The sequence below is a fragment of the Selaginella moellendorffii genome, unplaced genomic scaffold (genome assembly GCF_000143415.4).
Source record: "Selaginella moellendorffii unplaced genomic scaffold, v1.0 SELMOscaffold_81, whole genome shotgun sequence".
Taxonomy (NCBI): Eukaryota; Viridiplantae; Streptophyta; class Lycopodiopsida; order Selaginellales; family Selaginellaceae; genus Selaginella; species Selaginella moellendorffii.
The window spans coordinates 287,463-303,939 of NW_003314342.1; the positions used below are offsets into that span (position 1 = coordinate 287,463).

The 16,477-nt window shown below is 45.4% G+C and overlaps 4 protein-coding genes across 8 annotated transcripts; all 4 read left to right on the forward strand.

Annotated features, from left to right (window-relative positions):
- Nucleotides 1-941: 941 nt before the first annotated feature.
- LOC9663047 (methylenetetrahydrofolate reductase 1) lies at nt 942-2,675 on the forward strand. Its single transcript, XM_002987327.2, has 9 exons — nt 942-1,076; nt 1,158-1,371; nt 1,478-1,663; nt 1,725-1,785; nt 1,840-1,922; nt 1,991-2,164; nt 2,216-2,389; nt 2,450-2,523; nt 2,618-2,675. The coding sequence occupies exons 2-9, from the start codon at nt 1,159-1,161 to the stop codon at nt 2,667-2,669; spliced, it is 1,017 nt and encodes a 338-aa protein (XP_002987373.2). The 5' UTR covers nt 942-1,076; nt 1,158; the 3' UTR covers nt 2,670-2,675.
- Nucleotides 2,676-2,885: 210 nt separating this feature from the next.
- Nucleotides 2,886-5,545, forward strand: LOC9663048 (serine/threonine-protein kinase AFC1). 5 transcript variants are annotated; one of them, XM_024661227.1, is made up of 13 exons: nt 3,245-3,314; nt 3,385-3,580; nt 3,674-3,700; nt 3,759-3,912; nt 3,968-4,019; nt 4,076-4,190; nt 4,301-4,357; nt 4,549-4,640; nt 4,692-4,848; nt 4,910-4,974; nt 5,033-5,130; nt 5,180-5,285; nt 5,346-5,545. In XM_024661227.1, exons 7-13 carry the CDS (start codon nt 4,327-4,329, stop codon nt 5,475-5,477), a joined length of 681 nt encoding a protein of 226 aa, XP_024516995.1. In that variant the 5' UTR covers nt 3,245-3,314; nt 3,385-3,580; nt 3,674-3,700; nt 3,759-3,912; nt 3,968-4,019; nt 4,076-4,190; nt 4,301-4,326; the 3' UTR covers nt 5,478-5,545. The 5 variants fall into 5 exon arrangements, 4 of the variants coding, with proteins under 4 accessions (XP_024516992.1, XP_024516995.1, XP_024516993.1 ...); XR_002990516.1 differs by lacking the exons at nt 4,301-4,357; nt 5,346-5,545 and having other exon boundaries at nt 2,886-3,314; nt 4,910-5,130; nt 5,180-5,198; XM_024661224.1 differs by lacking the exons at nt 4,301-4,357; nt 5,180-5,285; nt 5,346-5,545 and having other exon boundaries at nt 2,887-3,314; nt 5,033-5,134.
- A 79-nt stretch (nt 5,546-5,624) lies between these two features.
- LOC112341321 (structural maintenance of chromosomes protein 4-like) lies at nt 5,625-11,074 on the forward strand. The gene is made up of 29 exons (XM_024661223.1): nt 5,625-5,846; nt 5,908-5,997; nt 6,073-6,174; nt 6,233-6,409; nt 6,474-6,604; nt 6,656-6,734; nt 6,781-6,938; nt 6,988-7,063; nt 7,118-7,246; nt 7,296-7,440; nt 7,489-7,619; nt 7,668-7,820; nt 7,865-8,054; nt 8,136-8,269; nt 8,320-8,478; nt 8,528-8,836; nt 8,890-9,066; nt 9,120-9,203; nt 9,246-9,455; nt 9,505-9,594; nt 9,644-9,765; nt 9,812-9,967; nt 10,019-10,126; nt 10,174-10,234; nt 10,290-10,424; nt 10,485-10,572; nt 10,624-10,696; nt 10,747-10,885; nt 10,936-11,074. Exons 1-28 carry the CDS (start codon nt 5,718-5,720, stop codon nt 10,868-10,870), a joined length of 3,720 nt encoding a protein of 1,239 aa, XP_024516991.1. The 5' UTR covers nt 5,625-5,717; the 3' UTR covers nt 10,871-10,885; nt 10,936-11,074.
- Nucleotides 11,075-12,959: 1,885 nt separating this feature from the next.
- On the forward strand, nt 12,960-15,044 carry LOC9663049 (adenine/guanine permease AZG1). The gene has a single exon (XM_002987329.2). The coding sequence runs from the start codon at nt 13,239-13,241 to the stop codon at nt 14,976-14,978; it is 1,740 nt and encodes a 579-aa protein (XP_002987375.1). The 5' UTR covers nt 12,960-13,238; the 3' UTR covers nt 14,979-15,044.
- The last annotated feature ends 1,433 nt before the right edge of the window (nt 15,045-16,477 follow it).

Below are 16,477 nucleotides of genomic sequence, written 5' to 3' on the forward strand. Positions count from 1 at the left end.
TATATCATCTAATTGTCTTTGACCCGGTATCTTCATCCTTAACCAAAAACATTGATCTTTTTCATCACTATTGCATGGATATGTACAAGTGACAAGTGTCAATATGAACAGGGTTCAAATCCGGTGGTGGGAATTAAAATTTCTAGATTTTTTACTTCTTGCCTTAGGGTAAGGGGCCACTAATTCTCACTCGGGTCCTTAATTCCGGCCACCTCTGCCCCAAACCATGTCCATGTGATAAATGGAAAATTACGTGGTAATTTTTTGGCAGGTTCTATGGCATTCTAGGTTTATATATATAAATTAGTGTATTTAAAGTGTATTTAATGATCAAATGATATTGACAAAATAATTAGTGGAATAATGGATTTGTAATGAATTATAAATGCAACCTTTTCACAAAGAGAAACATTAAGAAAACACAACTATTCAAACTCATATAAAAGTTTGAAAACAATTATTATAATTAGATAATAGTGACAAAATAATTTAAAACTTTATAAACACAGTAATTTCATCTTTGTTATTTACATTGAATTGGAGTTCATATTATATTGTGGTAATGTAAGTGTTTCACAATATTTTTTAATTTCTAAAATACATGTTTATTTACTTATTATTTGGAAAAATATATAATAGTTTAAATGAGTTTTAACTGAAAATATTTGCTAAATTTAAATTTAAAATTTTAAGCATGTATTTCTTAAAATCATAAGAGATTATTTAGTATAAAAAACTTCTTCTATTTTTCGTTTTTTTTATTTATATATAAATAAACAGATTTCATTAACTATTATTTTAATAGCTTAAATATACCTATTTTTTAGAAAGTATTCTTTAACCCAACCAGAAAAGAATATTCAAGGAGGCTTTGGTTGGGTTTGAAGGGTTGGTTGGTTTTGCGGTAGTACGCTTTTCAACGCGCACGCCTTCCACGATGTCAAATAAAGTAGCGCAAACAATAAGACCTTGGAAGGCCCTAGACCGATCGTTCGAATCTCCATCGACACGCGATCGACTGATCGATCGAATCTCCATCCGCGGGCGATCGACTGATCGATCTATCTCTCGCCAAGGTAAGCGCTCGCTCGCCGGTTAGGTTTTGATGCCTGGCGAGCTAGGGATTGAAATGCGGGTTCTCACGAGCTGTCTGCCAGGATGAAGATCATCGATCGAGTCAAGGAGGCATGGAGCGAGGACAAGATCGTCTACTCCTTCGAATTTATGCCTCCCAGGACTCCCAAGGGGATGAAGCTACTCCTCGACAGCCTCGACCGCATTGTCATGTTCCAGCCCAGCTTTTGTGACATTACTTGGCGTGCCAGCAGCTCCGAGATGACGCTCGAGATCGCCAGGAAGATGAAAACCATGGTGAGATGCTTCTTCCTTTAGCTTTTGCCTTTCCTCCTTTTGCTTTTGGGCTTGGATGAGCTCATCGATTTCTTCCTCTCTCATATTTTTTTTTCTTCTCGATCAGTTTGGTTTGGAGACGATGATGCACTTGACATGCGTGGGATCGACACCGGAGAGGATTGACAGTGCTCTGGACTTTGTTCGGTCGCATGGAGTGGAAAACATCCTTGCTCTTCGCGGCGATCCTCCCGAGGGAGAGGAGGCCTTGGATGTTGCTGGCAGCGACGATCTCTCTTGCGCTCTTGATCTGGTGAGGAGATTACTTTCGTTGGCTCTTAGTTTTGGAAGGCTTCTCAGACTCTACGAAACAGGTTTCACATATTCGGGAAACTTACGGATCTTCTTTCGGCATTGTTGTTGCTGGCTATCCTGGTATTGCAAAGTCCTGGATTTCCTGCAAACTTGTGATTTTCTTTTTCTTTCCAGAGGCTCATCCAGATGTGATTCAAGCGGACGGATCTGCCACCGAAGAAGATTACCAGAAAGATCTCGCGTATCTCAAAAAGAAGGTAAGATCTTTTCACGGCTTTATAAAACACGGACTCCAGGTTCATGAGATCTTTGGATTTTGTACCAGGTTGACGCGGGAGCCGATTTGATCATCAGCCAGCTCTTTTATGACACGGATATCTTCCTGAAGTTCGTCAACGATTGCCGACAAATCGGCATAACTTGCCCAATTGTTCCTGGAATTCTGCCAATCAACGATTATAGAAAGTTCTTGCGAATGACGACACTCTGCAGGACGAAGGTTTGATCTTTCCTTGTTCTGCGAGAGAACTTAAATGCTTTTTCTTGTCAGGTCCCTGCAGATGTTAGAGATGCTTTGCAGAGCATCAAGGATGATCCGGTAGCAGTGCGAAAGTATGGAATTCACCTTGGAACCGAGATGTGCAAGAAGATCCTTGCTCACGGAATCAAAGCATTGCATCTTTACACGCTAAACTCCGAGAAGACGGCAATTGAGATCTTAAAGGTATGCTCCAATGCTTGCGTAGTTCTATGTGATACTCAAAGATTTCGTCTGGTTTTATAGAACCTTGGCCTGGTCGACGTGAGCAAAGTGGCCCGTCCTTTGCCTCCAAGCGCACAATGCAAACAGGAAGAAGGGTGAGCTTCGCTAGCAGAAAAAAAAAAGAGAAAAAATGGCAATGTTGTTTAGTCTAAAAGGCTCTGTTTTTTTTTTTTCTTCTTTTTTTTCCAGGACTGCCACTGAAAATTCAGGCGTTTTGGTCGTGGAGTTAAGCTCCGCATAGCCATTTTACCACTGATTCATTCATTGAAGTGCGCCAAAAAGATTTTGCTTTTGGGCGATCATTTTACTCAATAACAATCTCTCGTCAAAAAAAAAAAGTTGTTGTGTTTGGGCCAACGCATCGACGGTCCATATCGTTTTCCAAAATCCCACGGCTGCGATCACGCAGCCGATCCAAAGGCCCAGATCTCTTGTCGCGCAGAAGAATAAGAATGTACTCGCAGGCATATTCGCCATGGCTATGGCTACATTTTTCCCATGAAGGCACTTCTCTCACAGTGCGCTAAATCCCGGACTAAAAAATTCCGTGTTGCTTGGTTGGATCCTTTGCATCGGGGTTAGGTAGGACGGAGCTCACTCGTCTTGGTATGATCTAGGGTTCTTGGATGTAGAGGAGAGGAAGAGAGCGCAGGGTGAGTGATCGATCGATCCAATCCGAATGAGGCGCGCCGCCGCTGTGGATGTCGATCGCCGGCCCGGCAAGCGCGTGAGATTATGGGCGGAGCCGGCCGCCGCCGTGGAGCACATCGCCACGAATGTCCCTGTAGAATGTGGGGGATTCTACGATCCATCGAGGTACTGGCGGCAGCATCCAGCGATCTATGCTCCAGCGCCAGCGATTTACGCCGCTCCTCACTACTACCAGGCAAGTCTAGAGATTTTCCTTTTCCCCCTTCTCTCGGATTTGGGAATGAATTGGGAATGTGTTCTTCCAGACGATTGCGAGCACTTACACGGAGCCCCAGGATTTTCCGCGGAGGATTCATGCTGGTATGGTCACAGCGGCTGCTCTCCAGGTACCCAACCCCGTGACCGGCCATCTCAACGTAGTAGTTCCTCCTCAAGCTTGCCACGAAGATGACAAAGATGGCCATTTCGTTTTCGAGCTCGGGGAGAACATCACACCTCGCTGTAAAACTCCATATCCCCATTTCTTCGAGCTGTTTCGTTCGCGAAGCTTAGCGATGTGAGTTTTTCTTATGGTTGGTGATCTTTTTTTTGCAGACAAAATCATAGGAAAGATGGGTGAAGGTATGATCCATACTTTGTTTTCTCTTGCGTGGATTTTTAGACGTCGTTCTTTATGCAGGGACCTTTGGGCGAGTCTTGGAGTGCTGGGATCGCGACACACAGGAGTATGTGGCTATCAAGCTCATAAGAAATGTGCAAAAGTATCGTGACGCCGCCATGATTGAGATTGATGTTCTCAACGAGCTTGCGAGATATGACCGGAATGGTTCAAGGTTCGTGACAGGCACACTTCCTCCTTCGCCTCCTGTGACTCGAGAAGTTCTGCAGACGTTGTGTCCAGTTAAAGCGCTGGTTCGATTTCCGGAACCACATTTGCATGGTAAGGCGTGATGACACTCGATACTGAAGGACAACTTTGGATGGTGTGTGATGCAGGTTTTCGAGAAGTTGGGACCAAGCCTTTATGACTTTCTCAGGAAGAATGAGTATCGTCCTTACGCAATCGATCTTGTTCGGGAGTTTGGTCGGCAGCTGCTCGAGTCCGTAGCATGTACGTATTTCATCTCACCCATGCTATGCTTGCATAAGGCTTGAGAAACTAGGGAGTACAGCTTGAGAGGTGGTCATACTAACTCAAAGACGTTCCTAGTCGTGATTCAGGAGCGTGAAGTTTACAGGATTGAAGAATGAGAGGTACCGCCACGAGAATATGTCATGGTATGGACATTACTTTGCTTCTTGTTCTTGTATAAATTTCACAGGTCTGGTGTTGTCAAAGCAACCTCGAAGGCTTAAATCTTTTAGTTTTAAAGCTGGTACTAGACGAAGAATTCCTCTTTATTTGCATGGCATGGGATGCACATAGTGAAATATTTTGTGTGAATCTGATGTGTGTTGTTTTCTTGCAGACATGCACGATCTTACTCTTATCCACACGGATTTGAAGCCGGAAAACATTCTGCTCGTGTCTCCAGATCATGTCAAAGTCCCCGACTTCAAGGTGAGGTTTTCACTTCTTTGTTTGTCGCTCTTGTAACCGAGAACCATTCAGGGCCTGTACCAACGATCAGGACCAGGACGGTGCTACGTGAGAGTTCCAAGGACGAGCGAGATCAAGCTCATCGACTTCGGAAGCGCAACATTTAACAGTCATTACCACTGCTCGGTAATATCGACGAGGCACTACAGAGCACCAGAAGTGATACTTGGTATGCGATTTGAAATTAAATGTGTGATTTCGAGCATACTAAGATTTGCATTTTCGTTCAGGCCTCGGCTGGTCTTACTCCTGTGATATATGGAGCATAGGCTGTATACTTGTTGAGCTGTGCTCGGTATATGCAGTTACCTTGGGATTCAAACAACACAATCATTCTCCTGCTGTAATTTCAGGGTAGTACGCTCTTCCAAACGCATGAGAATCTGGAACATCTGGCTATGATGGAACGTATAATTGGTCCACTCCCTGCTCACATGATCGAGAAAGCAGAGTAAGAAAATTCGAAAGCAAAGCAGTGACTAACTTTTGCTTTCTTCCAGTCGACGAGCCGAGAAGTATTTCAAGAACAAAGTGGAACTCAACTGGCCAGAGGGTGCTGTCTCTCGAGAGAGCGTTCGTGCTGTGAGAAAACTTCCAAGGCTACGGGTAAGCTCCATTCTGGTTCTAGATTTGTGCGTATGTTCTTACGGAAAGCCATGGCTCCAGAATATGATCCTCCAACACGTCGATCAGTACCCAAATGTGTTGCTGGATCTCCTCCAAGGATTGCTGAGATACGAGCCAACGGAGAGACTATCCGCGAAGCAAGCTCTATCTCATCCTTTCTTCTGGCACTAGAAAAAAGAAACGTAGCTTATTTGTCTCAAGGCACATTCTTATATACCAAAGTGTAAAGTTATGCTGCTTTTAACGACTGGTGTAAAGCATGATTGGTGGTGATATTCGAACCCGGGACCGAATTTTCCCGCCAAGTTTTTTGAGATGTTGGGGCTCTAGGGTTTTTGGAAGCTCCGGGCGTGGCGCGCTGGATCGTTCTCTCATGCCGCAGCGGCCGCGTTGATTTGATCCCGAGAAGGTATGGATGGAGTGGAGCCGAAGCATGGCGCTGGCGGCGCGCCAAAGGGCCCCAGGCTCTTCATCAAGGAAATGGAGATGGATAATTTCAAGTCTTACGCTGGGAAGCAGCGTGTTGGCCCATTCCACAAGGTATTTTTCGTCCATTTCTCGATTTCCATGAGGATTGGAGTGCTTTGGTTTGCCTTTCCAGTGTTTCTCCGCTGTTGTCGGACCCAATGGCAGTGGTAAGAGCAATGTGATAGATGCCCTGTTATTCGTGTTTGGGAGGCGAGCCAAGCAGGTAGCTTTCTTTTCTTTTCTAACTTGTTTGCTGTCTACTTAAGAATTAATTGTGTGTTTCTCTCTTCTTCTCTAGATGCGATTAAACAAGGTCTCGGAGTTGATCCACAACTCCACGTACCATCTCAACCTGGATAAAGCACAGGTCTCAGTCCACTTCCAGGAGATTGTAGACTTGGTATGAATTTGTTTTCTCGCGTAGTTATATCTATCCATCTTTTTTGGCGTTTATGTAGGACGATGAAACGTATGAGCCTGTTCCTGGGTCCGACTTTGTCATCACAAGAGCAGCGTTTCGGGACAACAGCTCGAAATACTACATCAACGACAGTTTGAGCAGCTTCACGGAAGTAACCAAAAAACTCAGGGGGAAAGGGATTGATCTAGATAATAATCGGTTTCTCATTCTCCAGGTAGCTTTCACAGTTTTCTTTTTCTTGGCAAATTGTTTACTTTTCTTCTTTGTGTTTTGGTCAGGGTGAGGTTGAACAAATCTCATTGATGAAGCCAAAATCACAAGGGCAACATGATGAAGGATTTCTAGAGTACTTGGAAGACATAATTGGTTCCAATCAATACGTGGAAAAGATTGAACAGGCTAGCAATCAGTAAGTTGCCATACTTTTCTGGAAGCTAGAGCATTTACTTGTATGATGCAGGCTTGAAGTTCTGAACGAGAAGAGAACTAGCGTTGTGCAACGTGTGAAGAACGCAGAGAAAGAAAAGGACGGTTTAGAAGTAAGAAAGATCGCAATCGTTCGCTTTTACCAAGTGCAAAATGCAGGATGCAAAAAATGAGGCTGTTACGTATATGTTGAAGCAAGTCGAGCTTTTGAAGTGGCAGGGAAAATCGTCTGAGCTTGCTTTGAAAGATGCAAGCGCTCATGCAACGAAAGCTCAGAAGGATCTTGAATCTCACGAGGCTAAATTAAAGGAAGAGAGGTATTTTTACCGGAACTTTTTTATCTTTCAGCTATTGAGTCCTTTACAGGGAGAAGGTTGCTCAGTACTCTCAAGACTTGAAAGAACTTGAAAAGAACTACACTAAGCATGCAAAGCGTAGAGAGGTTTGACAGCATTCTGTTATGTCGAAAACCTTTTAATCTTAAGTTGCTTTGTAGGAGCTTGAAGCGGACTTGAAAGGTTGTGCCGACGAATTCAAGGAGTTCGAGCGCCAAGACTTGAAGTATCAAGAGGACCTTAAGCATATGAAGCAAAAGCTAAAGAAGCTGGAGGACAAAACTGCTAAAGTAAACATCAGTTCATTCATATCGTGGTCTTACAGTTATTGGCCTGCAGGATGAACTTCGGATTCAGGAGCTCGAAAAAGAAATCGAAGAAAGTAAAATTGTCATTCCACAGTTGGAAGAACAAATATTAGCACTTACTAAACAGCTTGGTCAAGAAGAAGAGAAACTTGAGCATCTAAAGGATCTTTCTAAAGGTAAATTTTTTTTTGTTCTGACACGTTTATTTGCTTCCTTTGTCGTAGATGAAATCGAGAGGTATCGGGAAAGCTTGTCATCCGTACGTTCTGAGTTAGAACCATGGGATAAGCAAATTATTGACTGCCAGGGGAAGATTGATGTTGCACGATCAGAGAGCAAGCTGCTGAAAGACAAGGTCTGTAAGCATCTGTTTACCAGCAGTCTCTTCATTTCACTGTTACAGCACGAGGGAGCCATCAACGCTTATGAGGCTGCTAAGAAACAGCTGCAAATAATCAATGAAAATTTGCAAAACAAAGAGGAATCTCTACCGAGGCAAACTGAAGCTTTCAAACAACAGGAACGTCTTGCTGAGAGTGCTCGGACGGACGAGAAGGTGAGGGAGTTCTAATACGATCGTTGGCTAATATTTCTCTGTAGGCCCTGCTGAAAGAGGAGGAAGTTTTGACAGCCGAAGAGGAATCCGCTAAGAAGAGGCTGAATGAAATGCGTGCTACGTTAGAGTCAGAAAAGAGCCAAGGTGCAGTCCTTCGTGCAGTTCTTCAGGCAAAAGAGTCTGGACAAATTCAAGGCATTTATGGCCGACTTGGAGACCTTGGGGCGATTGATGGTGCGTTATCTCCTCCTTTTCTCCTGAAACTTCTGAAAACGAATTTCTCATTTTTATGTTTCTCATACTTCTTGCGTGCAGCAAAGTACGACGTAGCGATATCAACAGCTTGCGGTGGGTTGGACTACATAGTTGTTGAGACTGCTTCGGATGCACAAGCGTGTGTTGAGCTATTGCGTAAAAATAATCTGGGTGTAGCAACGTTCTTAATCCTGGTAATTGCCTTTCGGGTTATTTACATTTTCACAAAATTAAATATTTCCAGGACAAACAAGAAGGGCTTCGGTCGAAGATGAACCAAGAAGTTCGAACTCCTGAAGGGGTTCCCAGATTATTTGATTTGGTTAACGTTCGAGATGGCCGGTTGAAGCTGGCGTTCTACGCCTCTCTTGGAAACACAGTTGTAGCTACAGATCTAAACCAGGTAAGAAACTCGTGACTTTCCACTTTTTTTATTTCATTTTTATCACCAGGCAACAAGAATTGCGTATGGGAGCAATACAGAATTTCGGAGAGTGGTTACATTGGATGGAGCACTATTTGAGAAATCTGGAACAATGAGTGGAGGTGGTGGCAAACCCCGAGGCGGGCGGATGGGTACTGCCATACGTGACTCCAGTGTTACTCGTCAGGCTTTGGAAAGTGCCGAAAATGAAGTTTCTACACTGGCCGAGCAGCTTGCAAAAGTTCGTGAACGACGTGTCCAAGCGGCTCGACAATATCAACAATCAGAAAAGGCTATTTCAAACATCCAGGTGGACATTTCCAAAGCTCAAATGGAGGTTCGCAGTCCATAGTTCTCCGCAATATTTCCAAGCTAATTAGCTCTTTTCAGGTTGACGGATTGAAGAAGCAAAAGATGGACGCAAATCACCAAATTGAAACTTTGAAGGTTGAAGCTGTGCCTAATTCTGTTGAAGTTAAAAAGATCGGAAAGCTGGACAAGCTGGCCGTGGTCGAGGAGAAAACGCTCTCTGGCTTACAAGAAAACTCGAAAGGGCTTAGGGAGAAGGTTATTTCCAGTAGTGTAACGACCATCGACTTACAGTCTTGTTTTTTCTACAGGCAAACAGTCTTCAAAAAAGTATTGAAAACGCTGGGGGTGAGAAACTGAAGCAACAAAAACTACTTGTCAGCAAGATACAAACGGTACGCGCTTCATGTTTTCCTTGACTAACGATTTGGATGCAGGATATAGACAGTAAGAACACTGAGGTCAATCGTCGAAAAGTTCAGATGGACACCGGGGGCAAAACAATAGCTAAACTGCAGAAGACGCTTGAAGACTCGAGGAAAGACAAACAAAACATCTCTGAAAACAAGGAGAAGAAGGCTTCTGCATTCAAGGAGATTGAAAAGAAAGCCTTCGTCGTCCAAGAGAGATACAAAGACATTCAAGAGGTTAGCAAATTCGTTGGTTTTTAATAAGCCTTGACGACGATGACTACAGATAATGGAAAAGCAACGAGAGGAGCTGGAGTCAACGAAAAAACTGTACAATGAAAAGAAGCAAATGGTTGATCAGCTTCGAACTGGAGAGGTTTGGTGAATTTTGTCAGGTTGTCTTAATCCTCACATTCCTGTTTCAGATTGACGCACAGGACAAAGTGGAAGACTTAAAAGGTTTGGTCAAAGAAATGGATCAGAAAATGAAAGGTTTTCAGAAAAAGATCGAAACAAGCAACAAGGCTTTAAATGAGCATGTTGAACAGTAAGTATTACGCATTTCTGTTGTCTCATGCGAATATATCTTCCAGGATACGAAAAGAAGGAATAGATTTGGACTCCCTAAACGCCGCGCTTGAAGGGAACCAAATTGATTCAGTCTCCAGTTTACAAACAGCCCTGAAAAATGTAGAACTTTTGGAGCAGCAGATGAAGGCAATGCAGCCGAATCTCGACACCATTGGAGAGTAAGCATTGAATATTTAATGTTTCTTTCTTAATACCTTTCTTTTGCAAAGGTACCGGACAAAAGCTGCTCACTACATGGAGCGTGTTAATGAGCTCAATGCAGTGACACAAGAGTGCGACGACTTAAAGAAACATCATGACGATCTGCGTAAGCGACGGTAAGTTCACTGACTTATATTGCGGTTATTTAGCAGCTGTGCTACAGACTAGATGATTTCATGGCGGGTTTCAACATAATTTCCTTAAGATTGAAGGAGATGTATCAGGTGTGCTTCATAACAACTCTGCTAGTGGTCTCTGATATTTTATTTTTATTTTCAGATGATAACTTTGGGAGGCGATGCCGAACTGGAACTAGTGGATTCTCTCGATCCATTCTCCGAGGGCGTAGTCTTCAGTGTACGACCACCTAAAAAGAGCTGGAAGAATATCGGAAACCTCTCAGGAGGTGAAAAGGTGATGCCACTTTCATTCCTCAACTTGCAGAAACTTATCGGCATAAGTCTTGTATTGTAGACACTAAGCTCGCTGGCGCTCGTGTTTGCCTTGCATCACTACAAACCGACTCCTCTGTACGTTATGGACGAGATCGACGCCGCCTTAGGTAACTTCTTGCGAGTCTCGCAATCTGCTCAAGCTTATTTTCTGCCCGCAGATTTTAAAAACGTCTCGATTGTGGGTCACTACGTGAAGGACCGCACCAAAGACGCGCAGTTCATAATAATCAGGTAAAACGCAAGTTGCGAATCGGCGATTTGATGAGCTATTTCGATTTCAGCCTTCGCAACAACATGTTTGAGCTGGCGGATCGACTCGTGGGAATTTACAAGACTGATAACTGCACGAAGAGTGTGACTATCAATCCGAAAAGCTTTGCTACGTGCCAGCAAGAGGCAGCTTGATTTTTAACTCTGTATGTAAGTTTGGAGATTCGTTTGCTTGGTTGTTCTCACTTTTGTTTTCGCAGATTAAACGCCCCTGGCACACCAAAAAAAACTTTACCACTGTGAAATCTCGTCTCACATACCACTGAAAACTTGTTTGATGAAATGGTGACCTCATTTCTTTCTTTTAGTTTTTCCATACAATTTGTCGGCATTTCCTTTTTCCCGGATGGACAAAGCCACTATTTTCCTTTCAATCAGAAGGAGAATGTTCTGAGAATCATTTCGTTTTTTCAGAGCCACACAGGACACCCAGCGTACGAACCGTTCTTTTTCTCTTCTCTTTTTTTTTCGTCTTCTCCATTCTTTTGCTTTGGACTTTGATCCCGTTCGCTTAAGTTTCGCCTCTGCGTGGGTTATTCTCACGTCTAAACGCGCTGCCGCTCATTCGCTTGCGACATCTTCGCCGGGCCTGTTTGACTTCGTTTCTTCGTATGCGCCGAGTGTCACTTTTCTCATTTGTCAGCTCAAGCTCCTCGCAAAGTCGGCTTGCATCATTATTACATTTGCATTCTTCTCTTGTCTTTCTGGAGCTAGTGCTTGTGTGGCCTCCACAAGAAGCGCCAAGCCTTTGGATTTTTCACTGTGGGCCTCATGCATCACATTGACACGCTCCCTCCAATTTGGTGTTGCCAGCGATCTCACGAGAACAGGCTCTTATCGTTCTTTATCACTAGTTTTACGATAGTGGTTTTTCGCTATTCTTTGTGTCAGCCAGCTCCGTCACCTTTGTAGTAAACTAGACTGATCTCCCGTATCGCCCGTGGTAGGATCGCCCAATTGCAGGTTGAGATTGACACCCTGAGGTAGAAAATTATTTTGGAGCTTGGAGATATGTAAGCAGTGCCAACATCTGGAGATTTCCAAAGTGTGGAGGCCAGTGAAAATTCCTTTGCAGTGTTGCTTTGGCACAGCTGGAATTATTACGCCACCTCTTTTAGTGCTTCTTTTTTCGGTGGTCTCCGCACAGCAAGAACACATAAAAGAGGGAATGGATCGGATTGGAGGCGGCGGCCATAATTCATTTTTGCCAGATGCGGAGTCCCAAGTGTAAAGAAGGTGGCACAAGGAAACTAATCAATCATATACGTTTACTGTGTATGATCAAACTAAATTCTTATCTCCTGTGAGCCAGCGCATTTTATTTTTTGTGCGCTTTATAGATCCACATACCGGATCCCCAAAGCAATTTCTTCGTACTAATATAATTAGTGATAAATCACGCTGTCAAAAGGCGAGCACTACAACAGCAAATTATAGAGTATGACTATGTTGAAATAGCTCTATTCCATACATATGTTCGTATGGGTGACGGCACCTTCCAATCAAAACCATAGAAAACTCCCACTCGATAAGTTCATAGTAAAAATGCGTCCTCGGTGGGATTACAATGTTGGCTGAGTACGAAACCGAGGGAATCTCCCACAAAACTAGTCTAGCTGAATCCCACGGAACATACCCCCGTGTCTAAGATTGTTCCGAAATGTTTACATTCGCGCTTGCGAGCTGCGATTCTTCCAATCCCCCCTGGAAGAAAGCGTCCATTCATTGCTTGATAGTAGCGGCAGCAGCGCTCGAGTTTGATTCATTCCCATTGTTTAGTGGTTTTTCTCTTTCAGGGAACACCATCACGACGTCTATCACCATGCTTAAGAGAACTTCTTCCCCGGAAAAAACAAATCAAAACACCTATTAGACGAACAAACAAATACCATATCAATATCTTCAGAGTTTTGTTTTTTTCTTTGTTTTTCTAACCTTTGTCTGTCTCTACATTTTGCGCAAAGCACACACAGAGCACATGGACCTGGAAATATCAAATAGAAACCATAAAGTCTAAAGGAGGAATCAGTGATTGGACAAGCAAAGCAATTACTTTGCCTCTTTGTTTTCATCGCCAACCAGTTTGCTTCCTGTCGCTAATCAAAACGTTGTCAAAGTCGTGGGGCTCTGATAACGAGTGTTGCGTCTTTTCCTACAAAACCGCGCTCCTTTGTTTTCTTTTCTCATCACACACTTAGAGCGCCCTTGTGCGAGTATAGCCGATCGTTCTTCACCTCTTCTTTTATGACAGGCAGCTCGCGCTTACACGCTCGTCCGATTCCAATTCAGCTGGACAAAACATGAGCTCGTCATCCCGGTAAGACTCTCCAAAAAGCTGGGAAGGAAGGGAAACGATATCTACCTGAAGCGTTTCTCATTTCTTTTCTCTGTTACCCCCTTTGCTCGCCGATCAAGGGAGAGTCCACAAAGTTTCCTCCTTTCCTCTTCGCCTTTTGGCTGTTCGAGTTTTTCGCTGCTGCCTGCAAAAGAAAAAAAATATAGAATGGATTCTATCAGGAGCTTACGCGAGCAGTGGAACTCGAGCATAGATCACCTCAATGCGGCAGTCGCTCGGAGCAGAGTCGGGCGGTACTTCAAGCTCGAGGAGCGAAAGTCTTGCTTCACTCGGGAGGTGAGAGCCGGCACCGCAACATTCCTCACCATGGCATACATCCTCGCGGTGAACGCCAGCATACTCACCGATTCGGGCGGTCCCTGCGGCATCTCCGACTGCTCGCTCGTCTGCTCCGACTCCACCACCCCGATACAGCGCTGCTCGGGCCTCACTCCCGGCGGTATACCGCTCACTCTTGTGAAGCCAGGTGCCGAGTGCAAGGATCCAGGGGCCCAGAACAAAGGATACTCCGACTGCCTGGACCGCACCAAGCGTGATCTCATCGTCGCCACCGCAGCTTCCTCGCTCATCGGCAGTGTCATCATGGGCGTGTTTGCAAATCTCCCGCTCGGGCTGGCGTCTGGGATGGGAGCAAACGCCTACTTTGCGTACACCGTCGTTGGCTTCCACGGCTCCGGAAGCATCACTTACGGTGGAGCGCTGGCGGCTGTGTTCGTCGAAGGACTGATCTTTCTCGGCCTGGCAGCGCTCGGCCTCCGGACCCGGCTGGCGAAGGCCATCCCCCGCCCCGTCCGCATCTCCAGCTCGGCAGGTATCGGTCTCTTCCTCGCCTTCATCGGCTTGCAGTCGAGCGAAGGCATCGGGCTCATCGGCTTCAGCCCATCAACTCTGGTGACGCTGGGTGCATGCCCGGCAGCGGACCGAGTGGCGGTAGCACCGGTTGTCACCAACGCCACCACCGGTGTCTCCCGTCTCATGCCTGGCGCTACCATCTCCTCCAACATCCTGTGCACGCGTAACCGGATGGAAGATCCCACTCTCTGGCTTGGCGTCGTCGGCTTCGTCATCATCGCGTATGCTCTCGTCAGGGGTGTCAAAGGTGCCATGATCTACGGCATTGTCTTCGTCACCGGCATCTCCTGGTTCCGGGGAACGCAGGTGACATACTTCCCATATACCGACGCTGGTAACGCGGCCTACTCGTACTTCCGCGAGGTGGTCGACGTCCACACCATCAAAGGCACCGCCGGAGCTCTCTCCTTTGCTGAAATCGGCAAGAGCCAGTTCTGGGTGGCGCTCATCACCTTTCTCTACGTCGACATACTGGATACCACCGGAACTCTCTACTCCATGGCCAAGTTTGCCGGCTACGTCGACGAGAAGGGCGATTTCGAGGGGCAATACCAGGCTTTCATGAGCGATGCCGCGGCCATCGTGGTCGGTTCGGCACTTGGAACTTCTCCTGTCACTGCTTTCATCGAGTCGTCCACGGGGATTCGAGAAGGTGGCAGAACCGGGATTACTGCTCTTACCGTGGCGATGTACTTCTTCCTGGCACTGTTTTTTACACCGCTACTGGCTTCTATTCCACCCTGGGCGGTCGGACCGGCGCTTGTTCTCGTCGGAGTTTTGATGATAAAGTCGGTCAAGGAGATTGAGTGGGAGGACATGAGAGAAGGCATCCCGGCTTTCATCACCATCATCCTCATGCCTCTTACGTACTCCATTGCTTATGGCTTGATCGGCGGCATTAGTACGTTCGTGGTGCTGAATGGACTCGACTGGCTCTTTTCCAAAACCAAAAGGCCACCGTCGTCAAGCGATACAGATGAAGCGATGAAGCAAGTTGACACAGTGGAAACTGGCGGAGCTCTAGAACAAGTCTGAATGCCATCGATACAATTGACACCCCATATGTTTGAAAAAAATAAAAATGAATTACATGTCAGAGTATATATCACCATGCAAGTTGTGGAAGATCTGAAATCACGCAACGAGCCCACAAAAAGAAAGTTTGACCACGACCTTCATTCTAGCAACAATGTTGATAGCCGGAAACAATGGTCCAACAAAGCAAACCTCTGCCAAAATGAAAGAAATCTAAACTTAACCATACCAAAATTCCAGGAATATCAAATCTAATTTGACGATGAAGGAAAGACCTCTGTATGAATGTACCAAAAACGTCGTCGGCGATAAAAATCTTACTTATAGCGGCAGAGGTAATCGATTGAAATATTGCTAGCATTGTCAGATCCATCGCCACAGATAGTTTAAACCATAATAAAACCAGGTGTTGTTACTTCCTCTTTTATACAAAAGATATATATATCACACCACGCTTCTATTAAATAATTTCTGTGCTCTAAAGGAAGATAAGAGCCCCGAGCCAAAGTCTGGATCTCTGTTATTTTGGCATTTATTTGCCACTGGTTAATAACATAGAATAAAATGACTCATGACCCTTGTACATATTTGCATTTTTAATTACAAAGCCGCCTTTAAAAACATGAGCTCGTCATCCTTCCAAAAGGAACGTTTTCTCTTTCCTGTTCACAAAGTCCTCCTTTCTTCTTCCCTCTTGAGCTTTGGCTGCTCCAGTTTTTTGCTGCTGCCTGCCAAAGGAAAAAAAAAATCGAATGGGAGACTGAGTGAGCAATGGAACTCAAGCATAGATCACCTCAATACGGCAGTCGCTGGGAGCAGAGTCGGGAGGTTCTTCAAGCTCGAGGAGCAAAACTCGTGCTTCACTCGGGAGGTGAGAACCAGCACTGCGACATTCCTCACCATGGCATACATCCTCGCAGTATACTCGCCGACTCTGGAGGTCCCTACTGCTCGCTGGTCTGCTCCAACGCCACCACTCCCGTACAGCGCTGCTCACATCTCTCCCGGCGGTACACCGCTCACTCTGGTGCCGATTGCAAGGATCCAGGGGCAAAGGATACTTCGACTGCCTGGACCAGACGAAGCGTGATCTCATCGTCGCCACGGCAGCTTCGGAAGTGTCATCATGGGAGTGTTCACAAATCTCCCGCTCTGGCTGGCGGGGATAGTCGGAGATGCAGCTAGAGTATGCTGGCGTTTACTGCGAGGATGTATGCCATGGTGAGGAATGTCGCGGTGCTGGCTCTCACCTCCCGAATGAAGCAAGAGTTTCGCTCCTCCAGCTTGAAGTACCTCCAACTCTGCTCAGAGTGACTGCCGCATTGAAGTGATCTATGCTTGTGTTCCATTGCTCGCTCAGTCTCCTGATCGATTTTTTTTTTTTTTTCCTTTGGCAGGCAGCAGCGGAAAACTGGAGCAGTCAAAAAGCTCGAGAGGGAAGAGAAAAGGAGGACTCTCACTGATCGGCAAGGAACAGAAAAGAGATGCTCATGCTTTTA

What these genes read in the sequence shown, in the direction of transcription:
- LOC9663047 (XM_002987327.2), top strand. Translation starts at nt 1,159, where the DNA reads ATGAAGATCATCGATCGAGTCAAGGAGGCATGGAGCGAGGACAAGATC. An exon ending in TCTCTTGCGCTCTTGATCTG is followed by an intron (nt 1,664 to 1,724) that starts GTGAGGAGATTA and finishes TCTACGAAACAG; the next exon opens with GTTTCACATATTCGGGAAAC. An exon ending in CAATGCAAACAGGAAGAAGG is followed by an intron (nt 2,524 to 2,617) that starts GTGAGCTTCGCT and finishes TTTTTTTTCCAG; the next exon opens with GACTGCCACTGAAAATTCAG.
- LOC9663048 (XM_024661224.1), top strand. Translation starts at nt 3,108, where the DNA reads ATGAGGCGCGCCGCCGCTGTGGATGTCGATCGCCGGCCCGGCAAGCGC. An exon ending in CCGCTCCTCACTACTACCAG is followed by an intron (nt 3,315 to 3,384) that starts GCAAGTCTAGAG and finishes GTGTTCTTCCAG; the next exon opens with ACGATTGCGAGCACTTACAC. An exon ending in TCAAAGTCCCCGACTTCAAG is followed by an intron (nt 4,641 to 4,691) that starts GTGAGGTTTTCA and finishes AGAACCATTCAG; the next exon opens with GGCCTGTACCAACGATCAGG.
- LOC112341321 (XM_024661223.1), top strand. Translation starts at nt 5,718, where the DNA reads ATGGATGGAGTGGAGCCGAAGCATGGCGCTGGCGGCGCGCCAAAGGGC. An exon ending in GATACAAAGACATTCAAGAG is followed by an intron (nt 9,456 to 9,504) that starts GTTAGCAAATTC and finishes CGATGACTACAG; the next exon opens with ATAATGGAAAAGCAACGAGA. An exon ending in TTAAATGAGCATGTTGAACA is followed by an intron (nt 9,766 to 9,811) that starts GTAAGTATTACG and finishes TATATCTTCCAG; the next exon opens with GATACGAAAAGAAGGAATAG.
- LOC9663049 (XM_002987329.2), top strand. Translation starts at nt 13,239, where the DNA reads ATGGATTCTATCAGGAGCTTACGCGAGCAGTGGAACTCGAGCATAGAT.